At 39.3% G+C, this 22,889-nt stretch overlaps 1 protein-coding gene across 5 annotated transcripts; it reads right to left on the reverse strand.

The window, feature by feature from the left end:
• Positions 1-700: 700 nt before the first annotated feature.
• On the reverse strand, positions 701-21,838 carry LOC103468344 (choline transporter-like protein 2). Of its 5 annotated transcripts, XM_008415359.3 has the most exons (23): positions 14,764-14,994; positions 11,870-11,918; positions 11,718-11,791; positions 11,531-11,615; positions 11,180-11,264; positions 10,887-11,000; positions 10,732-10,792; positions 10,090-10,213; positions 9,913-9,996; positions 9,066-9,178; positions 8,428-8,559; positions 8,257-8,356; positions 7,713-7,805; positions 6,229-6,313; positions 5,855-6,117; positions 5,307-5,401; positions 5,090-5,193; positions 4,171-4,244; positions 4,023-4,093; positions 3,802-3,890; positions 3,556-3,640; positions 2,952-3,151; positions 701-1,371 (listed from the first exon to the last, which is right to left on the reverse strand). In XM_008415359.3, the coding sequence occupies exons 1-22, from the start codon at positions 14,795-14,797 to the stop codon at positions 2,979-2,981; spliced, it is 2,187 nt and encodes a 728-aa protein (XP_008413581.1). In that variant the 5' UTR covers positions 14,798-14,994; the 3' UTR covers positions 701-1,371; positions 2,952-2,978. The 5 variants fall into 5 exon arrangements, with proteins under 5 accessions (XP_008413581.1, XP_008413585.1, XP_008413584.1 ...); XM_008415363.3 differs by lacking the exons at positions 2,952-3,151; positions 14,764-14,994 and adding an exon at positions 21,629-21,836; XM_008415362.3 differs by lacking the exon at positions 2,952-3,151 and having other exon boundaries at positions 14,764-14,988.
• Positions 21,839-22,889: the final 1,051 nt, after the last annotated feature.

Consider the following 22,889-nt stretch of genomic DNA (forward strand, 5'->3'; position numbering starts at 1 on the left):
CCTAAAATGTGTTGGTGTCAAAAACATTTCCATCAAAGTTTATTTTTTTGCTTTGTTTTAAATATGTTTTAAGTGGCCCATGCCTTACCATTAAAACAGCCTAGTTATGGTTTCTTAATGATTTCGCGTCCTCTCTTTACCTTCTAAAATAGGATTTCTGCTAATTTAAGACTTTTTACGACTAAGAATTACTACAGAAATGTACAGAAGAAAATCTGTACATTTTCTTCTGTACATGCTCTCAACAATGGCGACGACAAACGTCTTCCAGTCAACCTGGCAATAAATTTGCACGTATGACACAAAAAACCCTTTGCTAGCAATCAGGGGTATATTAGCAGCTTGTTATCGATCACCTGAGGTACAGAAAGCACTGAAGGCCTGTATGCGACTAAAACCTTTGTCTGAAAAGTCCAGAGAGGAAACGAAACAAAAAAAGAATATTCTACATTAAATGGTCATGCCATGACAAAATTTAAGATCTGTGATTAACGCATTTAATGCCAAGTAAAAAAACAAAAAAAGGAATTTAAGACTTTGTCAAGCTTTAATTTTAGGTGTGCAAATTTACGACTAAGGATGCTGTAAAACTTTGGTGACATTTATTTAATGCAGCACAAACTACTACTGGCACAGAGACAGAATATATGGACTATTTCTAGGTTGTAGCTGTGAATGACTCCAATGACATCTGGGATAGTTTTTTTATGTATAAAACAGTTTTATTTTTAAACAAATATAGCATATGTCCCAAACACAAACCTGTACATTTATGTAAACTGTGCTTTTGTATCCAATAAAACCCTTCCCATAATGTAAAGTGTAGAGGAGGCCTCTGGCAGTGTGATGGCTTCAGTATCAAGTAATAAAATAAGATTACACATGAAGCTGTAAAAGCACTTTAAACATCAAGAAGTTGCCATGTACCTTCATATAACAACATAAAAAATGCTCAAGAAAATGTGCATGATTTTAAAAAAAAAAACTCTTAAAAACATGCAATACAAAAGAAAACGATTATATCAAAGACTTTAAAATTCACTTAACTGGAAAACCTAGGAAAACACGGACATGATGGTGTGTGATGCAGACAGACGCCCCGAACCATTACGAAGTAAATACATCTGACATGAGAGGACGTCACGCAAATCCTGATGATCCAGAGACTTTGGTTCTTATCTTTGGCAAAGTGTTCCTGAAAGCCACAGTGTCTCTTAGTTAGCGGACTGGTCTCAGATGGAGCTGTACGGTTTGATCAAAAGTTCTACTCCGCTGCTCTGGTCTTGTTCTTCTTATTTAGGATCTTAAGGAGGCTGTCGGGCATCAGGTATGGCCTCTCAGAACTCCCATCATTCCTCTCCAGGTCCTCCACTGAAAAAGATTTAGTTAAAAAAACAACTAATCAAGCAGCAGAATCATTTTAACCAAGCATAACAGTTCAAAAAGTACTGTATAGGGAGGGGGAAGTTTCAGAGACAAAAACTTGTTTGTTTAATAGGAAAAAAAATGCATCCAGCTTTAATAGTTCAAACAGAAACATGCAGTCAGAGACATTTTCAATTCATTCTTCATCACAGTGAACTGTTCATATGGATGAGGAAACTGTTCCACCAACAATATGTTTGTAAGAGTTATCAAATATCTACAACCTAGAAAATAAAAAACATAAACCTTGCTTCGTCTTGGAAGTGTCAGTAGCAGCTGCGTTTCCATTACAAATCTCAAAACTCTGTTAATATTCTGCTCATGTCAAAAAAAGACATTTTGTAGTTGCAGTGTTTCAGTTAAATAAGAAAAGCAACTAAAATCCTATGTGAATACCTTTGTTCACATGATAATTAAAAACATGCCATGATTCTCCTATCACTTCCTGTCTTTCTGTTTTGCACCAATTGCAACGTCCGGTTATTGATCATGTGACTCGTGTGATGCAAAGAAAGTGTTTCAATTACAGTTTTGGGAAATAAATCAAAACTGCATTCTAACAAACATTTCATCAAAAAACAAGAATTTTTCCAAAACTGTCGCGTTTCCATGAAGCAGCTTTAATTTTGAAGTGTTAAATTGCGCAATTATATGGTCAATGGAGCGCAGCTACAGATGGAGTAAAATGAAATATGGCTTAGTGTTGAAATAAAGTGCAGGATTATGTAGTTTAATGGACATTAGTTTTAAAGCTAACTGATGTTTTATAGTTTTAGTAGAAATGGAGGACCAGAGGCACAACGTGGCCGTCAAGTTTCCACTGGTTGCAGAAGCAACCATTTAAGAAGGTGAAAGTGTCAAAATTGCAGCCAGATTTCCCCACTCGTTTAACTGAGGAGATGAACACTATCCACAAAGAAGAAAAGTACACTGCTGTGCTACTGCACATTGAAAGCAAACGCTTCAGATTAGAATCAAACCCTGTCAGAAATCATTCACGTCATAGACTTTTGAACATTTTACAAAAGTACTCAAACGATAATGCATTGACCAAATTTCTCATTGCTGAATAAGTAACGGAAACGTCAACTGTTGAGCGGTGAGAACCACATGAGGTTTGGTCTTTACCAAACCAAGCAAGTAAAATGGTGCTGAATTATTCCTAATTTATTTGAATGAAAGTTGCATTTTAGTTTTGCGTTAGACCAAGCTTGTGAAGCTACTGGTGTATTTAAGTGTGTTGTACTCGTCCACTTGGTTTTAAAAAAAAATAAAAAGATTTTTGTCAATTCAGCACCATTTTTCTGTATCGGATCAGTATCGGCGGAACTAATCAGATTTGGCGATACCTGTATTTGTATCGGACGCTTTACATTTAATCATCACCTTAAGTTTTCTATATTAATAAAAAGGAAGCTTTTCGACGGCTATTGATAACTAAATGGTTCCATTTAAGGCAATTTGTCGCATTGTTCATCAATGTTTCTGCTCCTCAGAAAAAAGTATCACCACACTTCTTGTTGTACTTCTAATTCAGCACAAAGTCCTCATCTCTAAAGTTCGTCCTTCTTCTGGGGATTTCTCAGCACGCCGTCTTCATCCTGTGGCTGCAGTGCAGGAGAGGCGCTCGGATCTGCCACCTCGCTCTTCCACAGAATCTCCCGGATAGTTGTTGACATGTAATAAGGCCTCGCAGGTGAGCCGTCATTGCGTTCCAGGTCTTCACCTTGATGCATGTGTGTACGTGTGTGTGTGTGTGTTAAATGATGTAGCAGAAGATTAGTAGATTGAGAAATAGCAGGATTAAGATAAATGGAAGTGAGAGAGGGGAAAGAGGAGAGACAAAAACAGAGAAAGTCAAATGGCAAGCAGAAGCACCCAAAGACATTGCAGATTTTGAAAATTAAAAGTTAATCACCAAGCAGCCACAACTTTCAGGTAATACAGAACAAATTAGCCAAGCTTTTATATGTTGCAATCATGCAGAAACGTGGCTGCTGTACACCGTATTAAAAGTATTTAAGAATTAGTGAAAGCACCAAACCCAAGAGCAAAGTCATGAAAAGTTTGACGGAGCCAGTTGCTCGATCTCAGTGACTGTGTGAACAATATAGCACCGTGATGACTTACAGAAACAGAGGAACAGTGTGTCCACACACATGTTGTATACGCTGAAGAACCCGTGGGCAATGAGATACGAGCCAATCACCACAGTCTGGACAGGGAAACACGAGCCATGGGCCGTCATTCATAATACAAACACACAGCCAGGTTCAAGACGAGGAATGAAACCCGACTCAACACCAACCTCGACTTGTTCCTGAACAGATTCAACTTTGAAAACTGATCAATTTTTTAAAAACCCGAGTTGCTCACCAGGATTGGCACCCAGTAATAGTGGAGGTTGGGCGCTGTATTCTCAAATGCTTTCACTCTTCCAGAGAAGAAAAAGAAGGCAAAGACCCCTGAGAAGAAAAACAGTAAATTCAGTAACACTGGTACTTAACTGCAAAAATGCTGCAAAAAACTAGTGGTTCTGTTTGTGTTGTTGTGAAGATTGATTTTTTGCATCACTATTAAAAGCAACACCAACTCACCTACAAGCCCAACGACGAGCAGTTTCCCCAAAAACAACAGGAAGTCTGTCACCTTATCTACGACAGCAACCCTGCAGGATTAAACAGGTTATTAAGACAAAAGAAGTAAAATAAAAAATTCACACCATGAGGTGGAGTTTACAATTACCTGAGCAGGTTTCTAGCAAGGAGATTGAGGGCACTGATTGCAGAGGCGCAAAAGTTTTTGCCGTGGACTGCCACCTAGAGGCCAAACATGCACATAAACAATAGCAGGGGAAAAGATCTTCATTCAGTAAATGAAGCCAAAGCTGTTTGTAATACAAAGAACAAATCTTGGCTTAGTTTCAAGTCATCAAAATTGAAGAGATTTGCAAACATTTACTTTTGCTGATGTTGGGTTTAGTTAGAGGTAAACTTTTTGCTAGTTTCTTGAATCCTAAAACGGTAATTCCCTGACATTGTTCGTTAAAAAAAAAAGAAGAATTTGTACCCTGACACAATTTAGGGGTTATGCAGAAAATACTTAATATATTGGTTAGGGATGCACAGAAAAATCTAACAATTTTAAGCTTCTGAGTTTAATTCACGAAATGCCGTCATGGATTTCACAGTTACTAACTAAAACTGGGACTTTAACTTGTTAAGTTTGATTAATTACATTGATTTTAATGCGCTGGCAAAATAAAAAAAATAATACACAAAAGTCCTGAGCTGGAGCCTTTGTATTGCAGATTGTGGCAAGTCCACAATCTGCAATGTGGGTGATTAAGAATCTTATTCAACTCCCACAACTATTGGTAACATTTCCACTATTCCTATCTATTGACATTTGTAAAATCGTTAATTGCAGAGCTGAGCAACACAGGATGTTGTTCCTTCTCACACACAGTGTGACAATGCCTCTAGTGTAGTTACCGTAAATAATTTGAAAAAAAATTAAAAGCACAACAGATCAAAGATTTTCTCTTCATTTTTTAAACAAATTTCTACAATATAGCATTTAATAAATAACTACGGTCTGCATAGAAGGTGGTCAGTGAACTCTAATGTATGACCTTCAACATATATCTTCACCAAACACGCACCATAATGTAGGCGTTTCTGTTCATGAACTTGATGAATTTCTCCAAACACCAGAAGCAGCACTTCAGACAGCACAGCAGGAACTTTGCAAATTTGTTTTCGGCTCCTGTCGGTGACAAATTCAAGAGACAAACCTAAACCCAAAGCAACTTAGAAACCACTTCAAGGACATGTCAGTCTCAGGGACAAACAAACATGGGGCTCCACAGAGAAACACACCTTTCAGCTTTTGGTCCAAATATTCCAGCAGAACTCTGATGATTTGAACAATTGCTAGGATTAGAGAACCAAATGCCAGAGACCCTGTGTGATACCTGGCGGGAAGAAAGGAGGAGGAAAATAAAGCAAATATTAATGCTTAATAGTAAGAGTGCACCAATTGCAGTTTTCAGGCCAATCACTTTTTGTTTTTTTTAAAAACCTGACGTGTTTTTTCTAATTTGGGAAATTTTCTTTTTTCAAAAAAGTCGCTAAATATTTCAAAAAAAGTTGTCAAGTTGGAGTAACTATTGTTAACTGTGTAGGTGCCGATGTGACCTGGTGGCCGAAGTGGCTAGAGTAGCCAAAAACTGTACTCAGGTAAGAGTAGCACAACTTCAACATATTTTACTCGAGTAAAAATAAACATCTGTGAAATTACACAAAAGTGAAAAGATGTTTGGTAAAAAAAAAAGGAGTAATAAAGTACTGAGTAACCAATCAAAAGATCACTTATTTAAAAAAAAATGGCATCAGATGGAACAAAGTATTTTATAGATCAAATGTACCTTAGAGATCTCCCCATGGCGGAAAACACCGGGAAGCTGGGGATGTCGCCTGGCTTGGAGAAGGCCCAGTAATAGGAGGCGAAAGCCCCAGCTAAAGTCATCTGTCCCAGAGCGATGACGAAGTTGGCGCACCAGAAGAAGAGGAAGACATTGTAGAACTGCAGGCCAATCAGGTACTTGTGGTAAACCGTTTCTCCGCCGTAGTAGGCAAAATTACACTGTGAATCCGGGCAATCCACTTTCATCTTACTCGTGGAATAGTTCTGAAAAACAGAGGAAGGAGTGACTGCATCAGAAGGATCTAGAAGATTTAGCACCAAGCTGCTGAGGCAGCTTTTAAAAAGAACTGTAATGAGATTAAATGGAAAACTTACAGCATGAACACAAACGTTTCCAGAGTGCACACAATCCGACTGATTGACCACTTTGTAGATGGCCTCGTTGGAAGTGGACAAGAAGCTGCTCTGTCAAGGTAAATGCAACAATAGACCGAAGCTTACTGCTAGCCTGTCGGGGATCAAACCTCCAAACACCAGCATTTTAACGTGAAGGATACTTTATGAAACATTGAACCATCATTGGGCCAATATTCACACAGAGTCTAATTATTATTTACAAGGACAAAGGAGGTCAGAGGTCATAAATGATCTTCCTGTGGGAATCACACACGGAGAACAGAAAAAAGTCTGACTTGATGGTAAACTAAGGAAGTGTTAAAAGAAAAAAAAAAGCTACATTTCCATAGACCATATAATTGCACAAATTGAGATTTAAAAAATGGCTTAATGGAAACACAGCAACTGTGAAAAACTCAACTTTCAATTGAAAGTTTTGGCGCTAGGGTGAGGTGGGGTTCTTTTTATGGTCATATTGAAATTGGTTTACTTGGCAAAACTGCAATGGAGACACTGGACATCACAAGAGTCACATGATCAACAACTGGATGTTGCCACTGGCAGAAACCACGAAGAAGCAGTTGGAGGTTGATGGCGCGGCATGTTTTTTAACAACTTGTCGATTTTATACATGTGTGATTTTAATTGCATTTCTTATTTAATGGAAATTGTGTTTTATCAATATTAGCAGATGTGCACATTTGTAATGGAAACGCAGCTTAAGTTTACATTATTTTTTCCTTTTTACACCACTTATAGACAGCCATCTGGACTCAATGCACTTAACATGCTCTGTTTTCAGTAGGTTGCTCAGAGGAAGATCCCTCCCACCTCCATGCCCAGTGTAAATAAAGATGAGCTTTTGTGTAAATGTGTTAAGAGGTAAAAGGTTCATTTATTCTTTGTTTTGTTTAGTGCTCTTTGTAAAGTACTTTGGCTTTTTTTTTTTTTGTAAAAGTCTACATAATTCAATTAATTTAAATGAAACGGCACAAAAACAACAAAGCACTGGGATTAGATGGTAGAAATCTAACTTTAGCCATTCAGCTTCTCATAACATAAGTCTAATTTTTTATTTTTTATTTTTTGCTTAAATCATCTTTTTGCAAAAATAACTTGGGTAATTATTTTAGGAGGGTGCTGACATACTGCTGCTGTAAAAAAAAAAAAAAAAAGAAAGAAATAACAGGTAAAAACTAAAATTTCACTTATTGTAAAATGCCTGTTGAACTTTGTTAAAAAAGTTTGCTTTTTTCCATTGAAGACATGTAAGGTCAGGTTATCTAGAGTCAAAGCCGTTTCTTTGCAAGGCTGCCCCCTGCTGGCTGATCAGGATCAGGCGACAGAAGACAAGTGGTTCATTTTGCGGATTACTCCTTACTTTCAGATCCGTGCTGGTTTACTGCACCTATATGCAACTGTTTATCAAAAATATCAGACAAACAGTACAAAGTGAAGGATACACAGCAGTTACGGCCCAGTAGGCGACGACTATTGCCAGGAGCAAGAAGGTGAACAGCGGGTAAAACATGGAACACATCATATACCGAATGGCTCTGGAAAAAAAGAGAAATCCAGGTTAGCATGGTCCAGGTTCTGCCAAGGTTTCAGAAAGTTCCAAAGTGTTCCCGTCATGCTGTTCGTATGGCAACAGCAGAGCTTTCTCTGATCGCTTCTCATCACTCAAGAACGTTCTTGTGTTCTTGGCAAGTACACACCTGCAAGAACAGCTGTAAGTCCGTTCTTGCCGAGTTCACAAGGACTCGGTTCACTAGTTCTCCAGTTGGAACAGGGTGTACTTGATTATGTTGTCACTCAGCTAAGATCTTTCTGGGAATTTCATTAAATTGTCCAGTTTAACACAGGAATTATGTTTTTATTTATAATGGGGGGAAAAGTTGATTTCACAAATGTCAAATATGCACAAAAAAACCCAAAACTAAATAAATTCTAAGTGGAAACACCTTCAAAGCAATGGGCTTTAATTAATTTCTGATGAAATCTTACTTGCTGGCCTCTTTGATGAGAGCAATGGCAATAAGGATCCTTTTCCGCAAAAAGATGAGCAGCAGGATGATGATGACCTCCATGATGGCCAGGATGATCACTACAACCAACCAAAGAGAGTGAACTCATCCAAACCAAACAGAGAACAGGTGGAGGTTTCTAATCACTCACCAAAGGCCAGCCATGTTTGTCTGACTTGCAGGTAGATGGTGAAGTCTGTCTGGAAGCCCAGCTCCTGTAGAGTCACGTTGGCGCCCGGCTCATTCTTCAGGTTGGCGTACTCCATGTAGCAGTGGAAGATTCCTAAAGTATCACATTAATGGCAAACAAGTTGAAAAGTGGGAACAGTAGAAGCTACTCCAACTTGGAGAACTACAGGCTTGGCCGGATTGAGAAGCAAAAACCACTTAATCGTTTACTGATTTCAGCAGCCGACCACGTCGTACAAACCACCAGGGCAGAACAACATCTTACAGCCAGAGGAAGTTTCATCAATATTAATTAGGTTAATTAGAATACAACTGAAAATATATGATATGCCCCCAATGAGCTTAACTTTCAGGAATGTTGCTCATCTTCTGAGCATTGCTCTAAAAATCAGCCCTGCAGAACTCCACCCTGCTCCATTTTTGGTTCTGCAATACCAATTTCTCTGATAGATTGTATGGTAGTCGCCATGAAACAAAATGATGCCCCAGCTTCCTGAATCCACTTTGTTCAACTTTTCAAAAATGTATTCCAAAGCAGAACCACAGAAAAATCAAATAAAATGGAGGAAAGTAAAACAACTGCGTGCTTCTGGCCCTTACCATATCCTATAACAGCTATGACAGCGATGATGATGATCCAGATCATGACGCCGGCCAGGAAGCGCATGAGGACGATGAACAGCAGACTGAGCAGCATGGCGATAACCAGCCCTCTGCAGAGGAAGGCTCAAACATTAGGCACAGAAACACACACAGTGAACACAGTTGACAGTTAAAGGGGAAGTATTGCACGTTCTCCAGGCATATAGTGTCATTTTATAACACAATCAAGTATGTTAGTGTCAGTCGAGACATATATATGGCATTTTATAACAAAAATGACTTCAAGAAACTTCACTTTGTGATTTAACTTCTTGAAATTGGGTCTGTGTCTCTTTAAGAAGCTCCTGCTCTTTCTGAAACTCCACCTTCAGGAAGTCACTGCTACATGGCTATTTAACTATTAAACCTTTAGCAATGTTTTTACCAGCATTGCACTGAGAAGCAGCTCCTCTGAGCCAAGTAGATGCAGAGCTCCACCAGGTGTTTGCTAATTGCTGCTGGCTAGTCTGAAGGAGTTGAGTAGGAGAATCTTGGGGGAGGGCTGCTCTGTGAGGCAGAAGCTCGTAAACGGCAACACTGAGGAAGTTCATCCTCCAAGATGGAGCTAGGTCCACCCAGATGTTCTGCACAGTTGAGTGGTTGCCCAGGGAGATTAAAGATTTTCTCAAACATGCATGAAAGATTCAAGGCAACACTCCAGGTATGTTTTTGATGAGGGAATAACATAACGCAATATGAAGCTCAAAAAAGTAGATTTTACATAATACTTTCCCTTTAAAGTAGAAAAGGTAGAAAATAAATAAAGACATAATTAAAGAGACAAGAAGGAGAAATAGTTACTCACATAAGGATCCAGTACCAGGACTGCGTGTAATCCTCAAATATTTTCATAACCACCTGACGAGATTCCATGACCACAGTGGCATTCCTAACAAGAGATTCATTTCCACAGTGTGAAACCTGATCGCTGCCATGTTTTAATAACCGCTTTTGAGGCGTTTGGGATTTGCTGTGTACTCACTTTACTCCATCCACAAGATCTTTAGCTTCCCTTTCATTTCCATTGCCATCAATAAACGTGGTGCTGTTTCCGACAGTTACTACACCTCCTTTCAATCCCAAAGCTGGAAAGCACCTACGGGTGACTAAGGAAGAAAGAACCACACTTAGGTATATAGAAGCATTGAAGGTTTGTCAACAAAGAATATGCTATAAAAATTTAGAATTTCTTTAAAATATATTTTAGAGTTCCATCAGAAGCATTAGTTTCAGTAGCAATTAGCTAGCTAGCTAACTTTTATATAGATTTGCCCCTTACAGCCACAAACCTGAGTGTATTTTATTGGGATTTAATGCAATTGACCAAAATAGTGCATAGAAGAAATCTGAAAGGTGTGGCCTACAAATGTTCAGCTTTGAATGCGCTGTGTAATTTCCCCTTTTACAGTGATCTTTTATAAAAAACAGTCAAGGACTGTAAGGGAGCTAATTTGGGATTAGCAATCTGATTTTGGGACCTTATCAAGTTATCAGGCAAAAGGCTTCAGACCGACTGTATCTGTTCTAGAACCAATTGTTTAATATCATTTTTAATATTGCAAATCGAATGCATTCAATTGTATGCATTTAATGCAACAGCTTCAGGAGTACAAAATCCACTTACATGACTTGCTGGGGAACAGCATAGAGGGACAGAGACCGTCACGAACAATGTCTGGTAAACTCTGAAATAGGATCAAAAACAGGCAAAGGAAGAAACGGTGATTAGATTAATCTGCGCTAATCTAGATATTAAAAAATGTTACGGGGGGATCTCACCATTGAACGTGTCGCAGTCTCCTTGCAGAAGTTTTTGTAGTAATCAAAGTCTTTGTCGTTTTTAAGGGCTTTGACTAAGGTCATGAACCTGTCGGGACACTTCTCCACGCACAGCTAAGGATCAACATTTATAGAAAAGATTTGTCAAGTGCAGATAGCAGCAGGGAGGATAAAATCCAGCAACAACAACAACAAAAAAGTTGTGATGCAAAAGGAATACAAACTAGAATATCCCAGTTTCCCCAGGTCCCTAAACACAACACTGAGGAGACGGAAGATGGCCGAGTTCACACCTGTGTGGTTGGACACTGGAATGAAAGCAGCACCACGGGGTTGGCACACTTCATGATGTTGAAGTAGAACAACTTCCTCTTATTTCTGTGGGGAAAAGAACATTTTTCTGGTCGACAATATTTTATGCAACATTTTTGGAAAAAGTTTCCAAGACTGAAAGGTAGTTTGAAGGGTTTCTTTATCTAATGCCGTTTTACAAAGCCTAAACCACAGAGTTTCCCACAGTGTGTTAAAATCCTAGCAGGCCACTAGGCTTTACTTACCCCTCAGCATAGTTTGTTTATTTTAAATATGATCTTTTATACACTACACGTAGTTTCATATCTAGATTTGCTTAAAAAGTAACTCACTCGAGCGGAGTCCCAGCCTGTCCGCAGAAGTCGCCTCTACTATCTGTTGGGTAGATTGCCTTCCTTGGATCGCCCTGGGACCAGGCTGGAAGCACAAAGATTCAATGGAAATGTTTACAACTTATAACTTTATTTTTCTTCTTTTTTTAAAAAAAATTGGCAAACTGGACTGTGAATACTTCCTCACCAAGTATTCCCACTGCTATATAGCCCAGTATGGCGATAATAAAGAGGATGCAGCAGGCAATATCGGTGCAGGACCTGCAGAGGAGAAAACGGTGAATGAAAGCTTTCATCAGCGACACAATGAGAAATCCAACCCTGTAGTCCTGGCCTCACCTGTTCTGGATGGGTCCCTTGAAGGAGGAGTCGTGTTTGAAGGGCTCACCTGCAGGAAACAAAGACCATCCAGAATGTAAGGGTATTAAAAGGAAGAACTGGAAGCATGAACTTAAGATAACTTCCCACCAGAATTATGAAACGGGAGAAAAAGAATAATCAAAAAAGTTAGTGGCATCAAGGTGTACTGTGATGGTATAAATTTTAACAAAAAAACCTCAGACATTTTTAGATTAATCTTAAACATTTTCTTAAAAAAAAAATCTAACTAAAATTTCAATTTTGTAAATAATTGACACATGAACTGAAAGATATTTTAAATATTCAAGATAAAAGAACAAAAAAAAGACAAAAATAAAAGCCAGACACAACCAAAACCATAAATAAAATATATTATGAAGTCACATCAAAAGTATCAAAATCATCAAGCTCATTTGAACTTATGCAATTAATTTATTGTGACTTACATACATGATAACACCATATAATCACCATGTAGTACTTTCACCAACCAATGTTAACCAGCTTATTTTAGCAACTGCCTGAATAATTAATTTAGTGCTTATCCAGAATTTTTTCATGGGTTTTTCAGTAGTTTGGTGGTTCTAAATTAACAAGAGCTAAGAATTAAACCAATTTCTGGTTTCATGGGGCTTTAAGCCAACAAACAGATTCCTGTACAAACCCGTTTGCGTTTCCCACCCTGTGGAACTCCGTACAGATCGGACTGATTTCAGGTCAACCCATGGTGACCTGAAGTCAGTCTGATTTCAGCTCACCGTGGAGAGGACAGACAGTTCCTCTCCTCCTGCCTTTCTTCTGTCAGCTGATGTTTCCCTTCAAGCGCAACACGCCCAGCAGCAACCTACTGAATACCTCCCCGGTGACTAAGCCGGAGCACAACCACGAGAAATCTGCCCCCGTGCTTTACTTTGACTAAACCGATCATATTTACAAGGAGTACTGAGCCAGAACTTACTTTCCATCAAACCATGGGGACATGTATGCCAAACTATGTCCCAAAATCAGAGATATGCAAAAACTAGTTGCATTTACTTGAATAAATTGGGAGAAAAAATTTATTCAATGAGTCATTTTACTGCATTATGCTTTTAATTTATACTTGAGTAATACTATATTTTGAAGTATCTAGTTACTTTACCTACCTTTGGTTACTTCACTAAATGGTCTTAACCTGAAATGCCCCACACACAGAGATACACATCTACAGTTTATGTTAAAGTGAGACTTCTTTGTACACAAGCTTTCTTGCTCTAGTTTCATTTTCCTTCTCCTGAGCCTGCTGTGGTATTTGGAGGTCAAGTGAAGCTACAGTAACACGGGAGAAGTTCTCACTGGAAATACTTTGCATCTCAACTTGTCTAGCAGGTGTGAATTGGTTACATCATGTTATGAAAATGTTGGATTTGGAGAAGAATGTATTATCAACCAGGTATTTTAGTCTTTAAAATGGCAGGATTTAATATTTTTGTCTGTCTAACTGCATTATTTTAACAAGTTGAATCTGTACTTCTGTGGTTCTGTGAAATCTGTAACAAATACACCAGAGCAGGCTCTCTTTCCTTAACCCTTGTGCGTGCGAGGACTGAGGCAAACGTAGAGGACTATGGCAAATGATACAAGTTTTACGTGTGTGGAGTCGGTTGGACCCCTTTTCTACATACAAGGGTTAAATGTTTCACTTCATTTGGGCATGAAAGCTTGTCTGCACTCTGATGCAAACCAAACGGGAGAAAATGTGAGTCTTGGACGGTTCACTCGCAAGCAAACGGTAACAGTTGGCCTACAGTGGGACAGCAAAAGGACAAACTTAAAGAGGAAGTGAACCAGAGGAAAGAAGTGGCACATCATCACAGATATATCAGACAAATCACTATAACAGTGTCTGTAAGAGCAGCAAAAGTCATATCATGTCCTTCTCCTGTCTTAATCTGTGCTACTACTGCATTAATTTAAGGCCAAAAAAATATTTAAATGTGAAACTCATCTTATCTGCATTGTCAAAGGTCTAAAAATCAGCTACTGTCCTCTTCTGATCTACCGAGAGAGAAGGTTGACTGATGGACTCACCCACCAGGTCATGTCTGCATGTTTGCAGTTAACAGCAACTTTCTTGCAATATTTAGCTACATTTCAGACAAAAATAAATATAGATATATAAATAAACTGGTATTGGGTAAAATCGGAATTGGCAAGTCGTGCTCAGCCGGAAAAGCACAATCGGTGCAGCCCTACTTTATATTTGAATTGCGGCTACATAATACAAGCCATGCTTTGTGTTAAGCGAATGTCCATCTGACAATGAAGACATTTGTTTTTCAGAAATAAATGTAGAATTCAAAGACCCTTCTTCATAAAAACTGTAAAGGAAGACGATTAAAGACAAAAGTAAAACATGAAAATGATTACTGACATTATTACCATTTCTAGCAATAAATCACTAGTATAAACAGTGAAGCTAAATTCATGACTTTCTATTGTATCTTCCTATAGATCTGCATGCGTTTAGTTGAGGCAAATACTACAGCAAGCCTCCAACCACTTCCTGTCAAAAAGGGCATCAGTCTCATATTTCATGTGTGCTGCCATTTCAGATTGTCATGTCTGACATGCTGTCCAGTCAAGCTATGAGATGAATGTTTGAAATCCCATCGGAGCATTTCCAGAACGACAAACAGAAAAAAAAAAAAAAGTCAGGTCAGTTTTGGAAGCAGATTTGACGTCCAGCTTGCTGCTCTAACACACCTGAGCATTGAAAAAAAGTTGCCAACAGTAGCTGGCTCCCCACAAACACAAACTGAGGCTCATTCTACTTCACAAACAAACATAACTCTGATGAACACAGATCAAATGGAAGCTTGAAGAGTTGTTACCGTGTTTTCCATAGCGTTCTTCCTCCGCTGACATGTTGAAGCTCGCTTTCAGGGCCGAGATGTACAGAAAAAGTTAAACTCTGCTCCTGCCAGTGAATGACAGAGAGTGGAGCGCAAACGGAGCGCAAAACTAGTCCGACCTGTCTGAATAACCTGCAACACGCCTCCTCTTCTGTTCCTTCAGAAAACAAACTGCTTCCACCTACCTGCAGGTCACCAGTCTCCACCCTTTTCCCACAGACCTCATGCTGCACCGGGAAAATATATAAAAGAAAAAAAAAAAAGCACAACAAAAACACAGTTGTGCTTTACGAGCATACGAGCACATGAGGATGATGGGATGGGAGAAAATTTTTGGGATGTGTTCAGGAAGAATGGAAAACTCCGGCATTACGTGTTTATAACTGACTAGTTTTAGGTGTGGGGTTTTGAGGCAATCACTTGCTGGTAAGGAGGATGTGCTGCGTGGTCTCCCCCTGTGAAGAGACCTTTAGACACTGCATTGGAACTCAATGAGGAAAAAATCCAGAAGCTCTATTTTTTTTTTTTTAGCCGTCTTTGATGGCGACCGGATGCTTTGATCCGCTCCCTCTGTTCTGCATTTAGACCGTGTTAAACCAATCTGTTACTCAAACAACGAAAGCTCAGACGGACCAAAGCCAAAGTGTTGTAAATGTTTTCCTCAGATGTTGAGGGAGAGAAGAAGAGAGGGAAGAAATGAAATGACAGAAAGTTTCCATCTGACCTCCTCCTGTTTCATGGCCAGTATTCCAGCTCTCACAGCAGTGCTTTCAATGTTTCTACTGACAGACAAAATCTAAACTTCTACTAAGCACTATAATAAAATTAAAGATTGCATTTTTCTCCATTTCACTCATCACTACTAAATGTAAATGATTCGATTGGAGAGAAAACAATGAATCATGCAAATGGAAATTTATTCGTTTTAATTAATTATGTGATTAATTGATTTATTGCGACAGACCTAAGTTTACTTGTCACATATTAAAAGAAAAAGAGGGTTAGGATAAACCGAATGTACTTTTGAGATTATCATGTGGTAAAAAATGTCTTGAATAGCAAATGCAATCAGAGACATTAGGAATATTTGGTAATATGCTTTGATCCTCGTGCAAACTGTCAGTGCTTGTCAATGCAAATAAACTTGAATATCTTGGACATGCCTTATCTGCTAACAAACACATTGCTCTCCATTTCTGTTTGTCACTTTGTTATCCTTTCTACATCGTCCACCAATACATTTAACTTGGTCTGACAAAGACGCTTCAAACCGCCTAAATGAAACAGACCTGACTGCCTCAATTTTCAGTCACAAATGTTTGCAACTGACAAGCATTCCTTTGATAACGTTTCTCTTGAAAAACATCTAATCACATAAATAAAGTCATCAACCACTGGAATGTGCTCTCATTCCACCCCCGCTGGCGCAGAGCCGTCTGTGTTTGTGACATGCCGATATTCCAGGTTTGGTTTGAGTTCCGGCATCAACTCGACACATCAGAGGACGAGGCCGTCACTGGGAAACTGCAGAGCAACCCAGTCATGGAAGTAATCCCACACTCTAATTTCAAAATCCTCCTTTCGTCAGACATGTGGGATGATGTCTAATTAGAGAGCTTCAAAGGTAGAACCACAACTTTTATGATTGGTGAGAAGCTTTAATCTTTCTCCATAGTGTTAGGCTGTTATCTCCAATGAAATATCCCTTAAAAAAAAAAGGAAAATTGCTGAAATGGGAAGAAATAACTAAAACATCTACTTTTTGCCCAGATTCTAAAAGAAAGCGACATTTGATTAGAATAACCTGAACCCGAGGAGTTGATGTTATCTTTAGACTAGACACTGAAGCTGATGAGTCTCAACATTCTGTGACTTCCCTCCCCTCATTGTCTTGATTCCTCCCTCCACATTCTGTAATGACGGAAATGTTCAAATCTCTTGTGGCGAGTCATCTCCCCGTCAAAAGCCTACATGCAACTACAGTGTGTTGCACAAGTATCCACAACCTTAGGACTTCTTCACATTTTTGTCATTTTAGAACTGCAAACTTCCACTTACTAGGAATTCAGTGAACACAGTAAAACACAATGCTGAAGTGAAAATAATAATAATTAAAAAAATGTGTGGTGCTTATTTGCATTCAACCTAAAGTTCAGACTAAAAATCGTTGCACATTTCTCTACAAAACAGCTCAAGCTCAGCCAGACTGAATGGATTCTCCAATGGATCCAGGTCTGGACTTTGACTGGTCCATTCTGTCTCCATGATGTGTATCTCTTGGCTGGGAATGTGCTGGCTATTATTGCAGTAACACTATGCTAGAATCCGTTATCAAGATGACGCAGTTGGGAAACCTTTAACTCTGGGTTATGGCCGCATCCGTCAGTGATAGTCTTTCATTAGGGACAGAGGGCGTGGATTTCTGGATGCGATCCTTGCTTTTCAGACCAAATTCAGATCTATTTATGGAGCTACTCAGGAAGCAACACAATAAACTATCCATGAATCCTCTAGGGAACTAGGAAAGCCCTCTGTTTTCTCCAAAGTGACACGGCTGACCAAAGTGTCGCCACTGCTTCTTTCAGCCATTGTTGACGTCCAGATTTTCCGTGTCTGGCTTCTTCTGGTGAAGAATTATGATGCATTTACGCAAATGTTGGATAAAATGCAAAGTGAAACCGCAGACACTTTGAAAACAATTGGAGAAGTATCCAAGTTAGTACTATCACATATGGAAGTGGTACAAATTTGATGTTTTGGTGAGTGAAAAGAGCATATTGGACCAGTCCATCTGTTCAGGCTGCTGTGTGAACATAGCCAGTCAAAGCTAGCACGCTGCTTAAGAAGTGCTATCTTAACACTGAAATTTGTGATTAAAACTAGGGAAAATATAACAAACGTCAACAAGTTCAAATGCTTTTCCAAGGCACTAGTTGTACAGTAACAATCTTCTGTGGCTAATTATTAATTCACAAATATTGTGTATGTATCCGTTTTGGTGGTGATGGTATTTTGGGTCGGCTGAGTAGATAAGAACCAACTAAAATAGGCGCTTGCTCTCTGCTGCCGGGAACCTACAGTGTAACAAATATCTGTTTTTAGCTCTGAACAAGAGCTGTGCTGCTCCTCACAATTTTTTTTTAGGTTTTATTGTCTCTAGCAGCCTTTATTTAATAGTGAATTGACAGGAGGGTGGGTAATGGGAGAGGGGGAGGATATGCGGTGGGGGTCGCCAGGCCGGGAATCGAGCCTGCGACAGCCACGTTGAGGAATAAGATCTCCTTATGTGGGTGGTGGTTAACCCCTGCGCCACCACAGCACCCCAGCTGGTCCTCACAATCAACTTATTCCTGGAACCCAAACAGACACTTGGATCACTACACCTCACTAACATTACGGTTCAAATAAAAGAACAACATGTGGTAAACGGGAACCAACAACAATGATATTATGTCGAGTTCTTCCTACATCTTTATGGACTTTTATTGCTTAGAGTAACAGCAGTATCAACTAGTTGCACAAACCAGTCGGTTCTTTGCTCTGCAATGACTTTTTACGTCTCACATTGACTAGTGGAAATCATGAGACAAAACCAACTTTTCCAAGAAGTGGAAAGTTGAGGGACTTAGATAGTTTGGATTGTACAAGAATATAAAGTAATTTACTAAAGGGCTACTGCAGTGTCACGCTCGTGTTGAAACACCTAACGTGGCTAAAGGAAACAAGCCTCTGTGTCGCATCATATTTATATCCCACAAAACCAAGAAGTCATAAATGTCTAATGAAATGTTTCCAGATTATTAGTCGTGGGAATTCTGAATAAATTTAAAATGCTCAATTATCAATTTCTCGAAAATACTGCGTAATGCATTGTGCGTCCACACCATATACATTTTTAATAATTTTTTTTATATTTTTCATTTACGTTATAGCCCAGGCAGCTATGCTAACCTAATGTTGGTGATTTAAGTTACATAATTATATGCACAAACCTATTTTTGTTTCAATATAAGCTGATTTGATACACTGATAGAATCTGACACAGTCTGGAACCTCGAAGATTGGCTTTAAATAAATGTTCTAGTTGTTTACACTGTCTTTTCGTCTCGTCAGTCACATAATTAAAACAAAATCTCTTGATCTTTTGAATGGGAAAATTGGTTTCTGAATTGAATCATGGCCTAAAAGCCAAAATCGAATCACTACACACTGAAAGATTTACGTCTCTCCAGCAGCTCTTTTCCTGTTCCACACAGCTGAATCAAATGATTCCACTACCTCTTCAGCATGCCATCGAGTCGGGCAAAGGCCTGCTAACAAGACAGTAGATCTCAAGGCCTACGGTTTGGAGACCCCTGATTTGGCGTTCAGTTATTCTTCAAAGATAAAAGCTGTCTCCAGCCAGCTCTGAACATGCTGATGATGGGTTTAGGTTCTGCACAAGTTTGGTCACATGCTTTTGTTTCTGTGGGTGGCCTATCGAGAACATCAAAGTGGAAGCACGTGGCTGCAGTAGCAGAGCAGGTTGTCACTGATTGCTAGAGGTAACCTCAAAAAATATCAGAAGAAACGAGCTCACAGCAATCTGCAGATGTAGGCCAAAGTGACTTCAACGTACACAACAAAGAAGCACTCGGCTCAGGTTTCAAAACCACTTCTCTACACATGGCACATAATTACACCTAATCTTTAGCAGGGCATGTCTGCATAGCTGCTCTCAGATCCTGTCATTGAGGTTTCTTCACAAACCAGACCCTGAAATAACTCAGAAAATCCTCCACTGTGCTCTGGAGAGCTTTAGGTTGTTTGCCGTTTCCTTCTCTCCGAGTCAGTTTTAGGATTGAAGATGCATTTCGAAATATTAGCTTGAGTGTTTTTGTGGGTACGTTTCCTCAGGGAAATCGCTGTTGCTACAAAAGTGAGCTCTGGAGCGAAGCCACTGCCAATTACTTCCCTCACGCCAACATGCAAACACATATTCTTTGCTCTGTGTTATGGTACTAAACTGAAACTTGCCTTGTTCCTGCAAGAAGCAAGCACTCAGAAAGCGAGAGAGAGAGGGAAACAGAGGAAGAGGAAAAAGAGAAAGCAAACTTTCTTGGAGGCTAAGTGAATCAATTAGCCATCATGTGGCAGGCGGAGTGGAAATGGGTGTGTGCAGGCACACAATGGAGGAAAACAGAATGGATGCCAGCAAATGGAAGGGTTGTGTTTCTCATTTCTGCTCGTCAGCATCCTGCAGGGGAACTGTCGAAAAACTTTATGCTGTACAAATACCTCAAAACCACCTAAAGACTTGCCAAGCTGTGTGTAAACAAACTCGTTTCAGTACTACTTTGCTATGTGTTGTTATTTAGACTGACTTTTTAGACCAACAAAAAGTAATAAAGTGGCATTTTGACTTTATTTCAATAACCTTCAGAGACCAAACCTGAATCGTTTGGTAAAAAAAACTAAAACTAGCTTGTGAAACACGGTGTTCAGAGTATCATACTGTGTTGGATATTTTTGATCATCAATAGCTGCGTTTCCACATCAATAGCTGCTTAAAATTCCACAAATTGGGATTACAAGATTAACGGAAACGCACCAATTTTGAAAAAAAAAAGCGCATAGTTTTCAGCCAAGACTTTTTGCGATACGATCTGTTGGCCATATCGAAATAGATATATTTCGCAAAACAGCAATGGAAGCACTTTCTTTCCACATCACACGAGTCATATGATCAACAACCAGATGTTACCGGTGGCGAAGAAGACAAACAGGAAGTGGCAGGAGGATGATGGCATGTTTTTTTTAATAACGCATTAACAAGCTTATTCACAAGTGATTTTAGCTGCATTGTTATCTATTTAACTGAAACACTGCAATTGTGAAATTGTGTTATTTCGACATTAGTGGAATTTTTTATGGAAACGAAGCTAGAGATGATTGAAGCTGGCCAGACATGATGGAATGGTAAATGGAAAAGTAATGAAAGAAAACTTATTAGCTGCAGAAAATGTTTGCCTTCCAACAAAATAGTGAAACTAATCATACAAAATTGTTTAGAACAAAGCATATGCATATGCTAGATTGGCCAAGTCAAAGCTCAGACCTAAACACAGTTTAGAATCAGCAGCAAGACAGATACTTTCGATCCAATCTGACTGAGACTGTTATTTTGCAAAGAAGAATTTACTGTTTCTGTCTCTAGACAATATTTGCGAGGGGTTATTAAAAACAAAATGCACGCCACACCTTTAATCTGCTTTATGTTGGTCAGTCACATTTTATTAACCTTACAAAAAGTGAACCCTTTTAAGGGGAATGAATACTTGAACCTGACCAGGGCGCTGGACAGGCGCTATTTTTAACAAGACACATATCATTATTACCAAAAGCTCACTTTGGTATGAAACAAAACAGAAAGACTGGCAGCTGACTTATTAGCTCTATAGATAGTTTGCCCCTGCTTGCCTCTCATACCAGTCTGAGGAATGTGGCAGCAACTGGACGAGCACGACGTAGACTTTTCATCCTAACAACGCACGAAGTGCTGCCCCAACTTAACACGAAAGCATCACGCGCAACATCTTTCAAGTCTTATGTTCGTTTATTTATTTACGTACAAAGCACGAGAGATAAAGTAGTCTTTATACGAGCTACCAAAGTACAATTATTTGTTTTTATTTTTAAAGGAGAAAACAGGAGACTGAGAGCTTATGCGTCTAAAACTGTTTTCACTACGTCACCGTGAGAAACTGTGTCGCGTGGAGTCAGCCAACAACTGGTTAATATGTAACTGATGATAAGGTAACCGGACAAATAAAGCATAGCATGGCTCGGAGCTTTAAACAATTACCATATTTCTTCTTCTCCTCCAGCTCCATGATGACGGAGTGTTTCTTGTGTAGTCCAGCGGCTCACAGGCGAAGACTAGCGCATATTTTCCAGCTCGGACTCCAAGTTAATGTAGCGCTTTCCTCCGTTTGGTTACTTTGTTGAAGTCCGCTCAGAAATCTTCCCAGACCCATAAACATTTCAGAGGGCTTTCATAGCTGCAGTGTGCTGACCAATGACAGCGCAGGACACTATGATTGACACGGTGGCCAACCAATCACCGACTGAGGCCGGGTTAATGTTTAGTACCGTTAAGTAGCAACCAAGTTGCTCAATAGAAACAATTCCATTATAATCAACTCTAGTTTATTTCAAGATTGCAAGATTGGTTTGGACATAAATACTGATTTACGTTAAAACATGTGAGACTCGAAAATATTTCAGAACAATGAGAAATGTACACAATTTCTTCATTCATAATTTATTGTAAAAGACTTAACGTTTCCTGTTCTGACTCATGTTACAACAGTAAGAAGGAGACGAGGAGGAACTATGACTTCAGCAGAAATTGAATAGTAATTATTCATTAAAAGCAATCATCACTTTGCTTTACAGGAAACAAATAAATTAATAATATTCTGACAAATCCATAGAATGCATTTTATTATGCCTCTATAGTTCTTATCTAAAGGTTGCCACTTTGTCTACTTTTACCACAATTTAGAATTTATTTTTAAAAAAAAACAAAAACCATCAAGTCATGTTTCCTAGGAAACATGACTTATACTTACTATACTGTGGACTCTGTCTATCTGTGACGGCTATTTTGGTGAAAAATGACATAAATATTCCCTCAATTAAAAACACCTGACTAAAGAAGTATTAGTTAGAAATGATCACAAACAATTTAAGGCTGCACAGTGGCGCAGTTGGTAGAGCTGTTGCCTTGCAGCAAGAAGGTTCTGGGTTCAATTCCCAGCCTGGGGTCTTTCTGCATGGAGTTTGCATGTTCTCCCTGTGCATGCGTGGGTTTTCTCCGGGTACTCCGGTTTCCTCCCACAGTCCAAAAACATGACTGTCAGGTTAATTGGCCTCTCCAAATTGCCCCTAGGTATGAGTGTGTGTGCGCATGGTTGTGTGTCCTGTGTGTCTCTGTGTTGCCCTGCGACAGACTGGTGACCTGTCCAGGGTGTACCCCGCCTCTCGCCCGAAACGTTGGCTGGAGATGGGCACCAGCACCCCTCCCAACCCCACTGAGGGAAAAAAGGGTGCAAGAAAATGGA

This window comes from Poecilia reticulata, chromosome 8 (assembly GCF_904066995.2).
Source record: "Poecilia reticulata chromosome 8, P_reticulata-male-v2, whole genome shotgun sequence".
In the NCBI taxonomy this organism is placed as follows: Eukaryota; Metazoa; Chordata; class Actinopteri; order Cyprinodontiformes; family Poeciliidae; genus Poecilia; species Poecilia reticulata.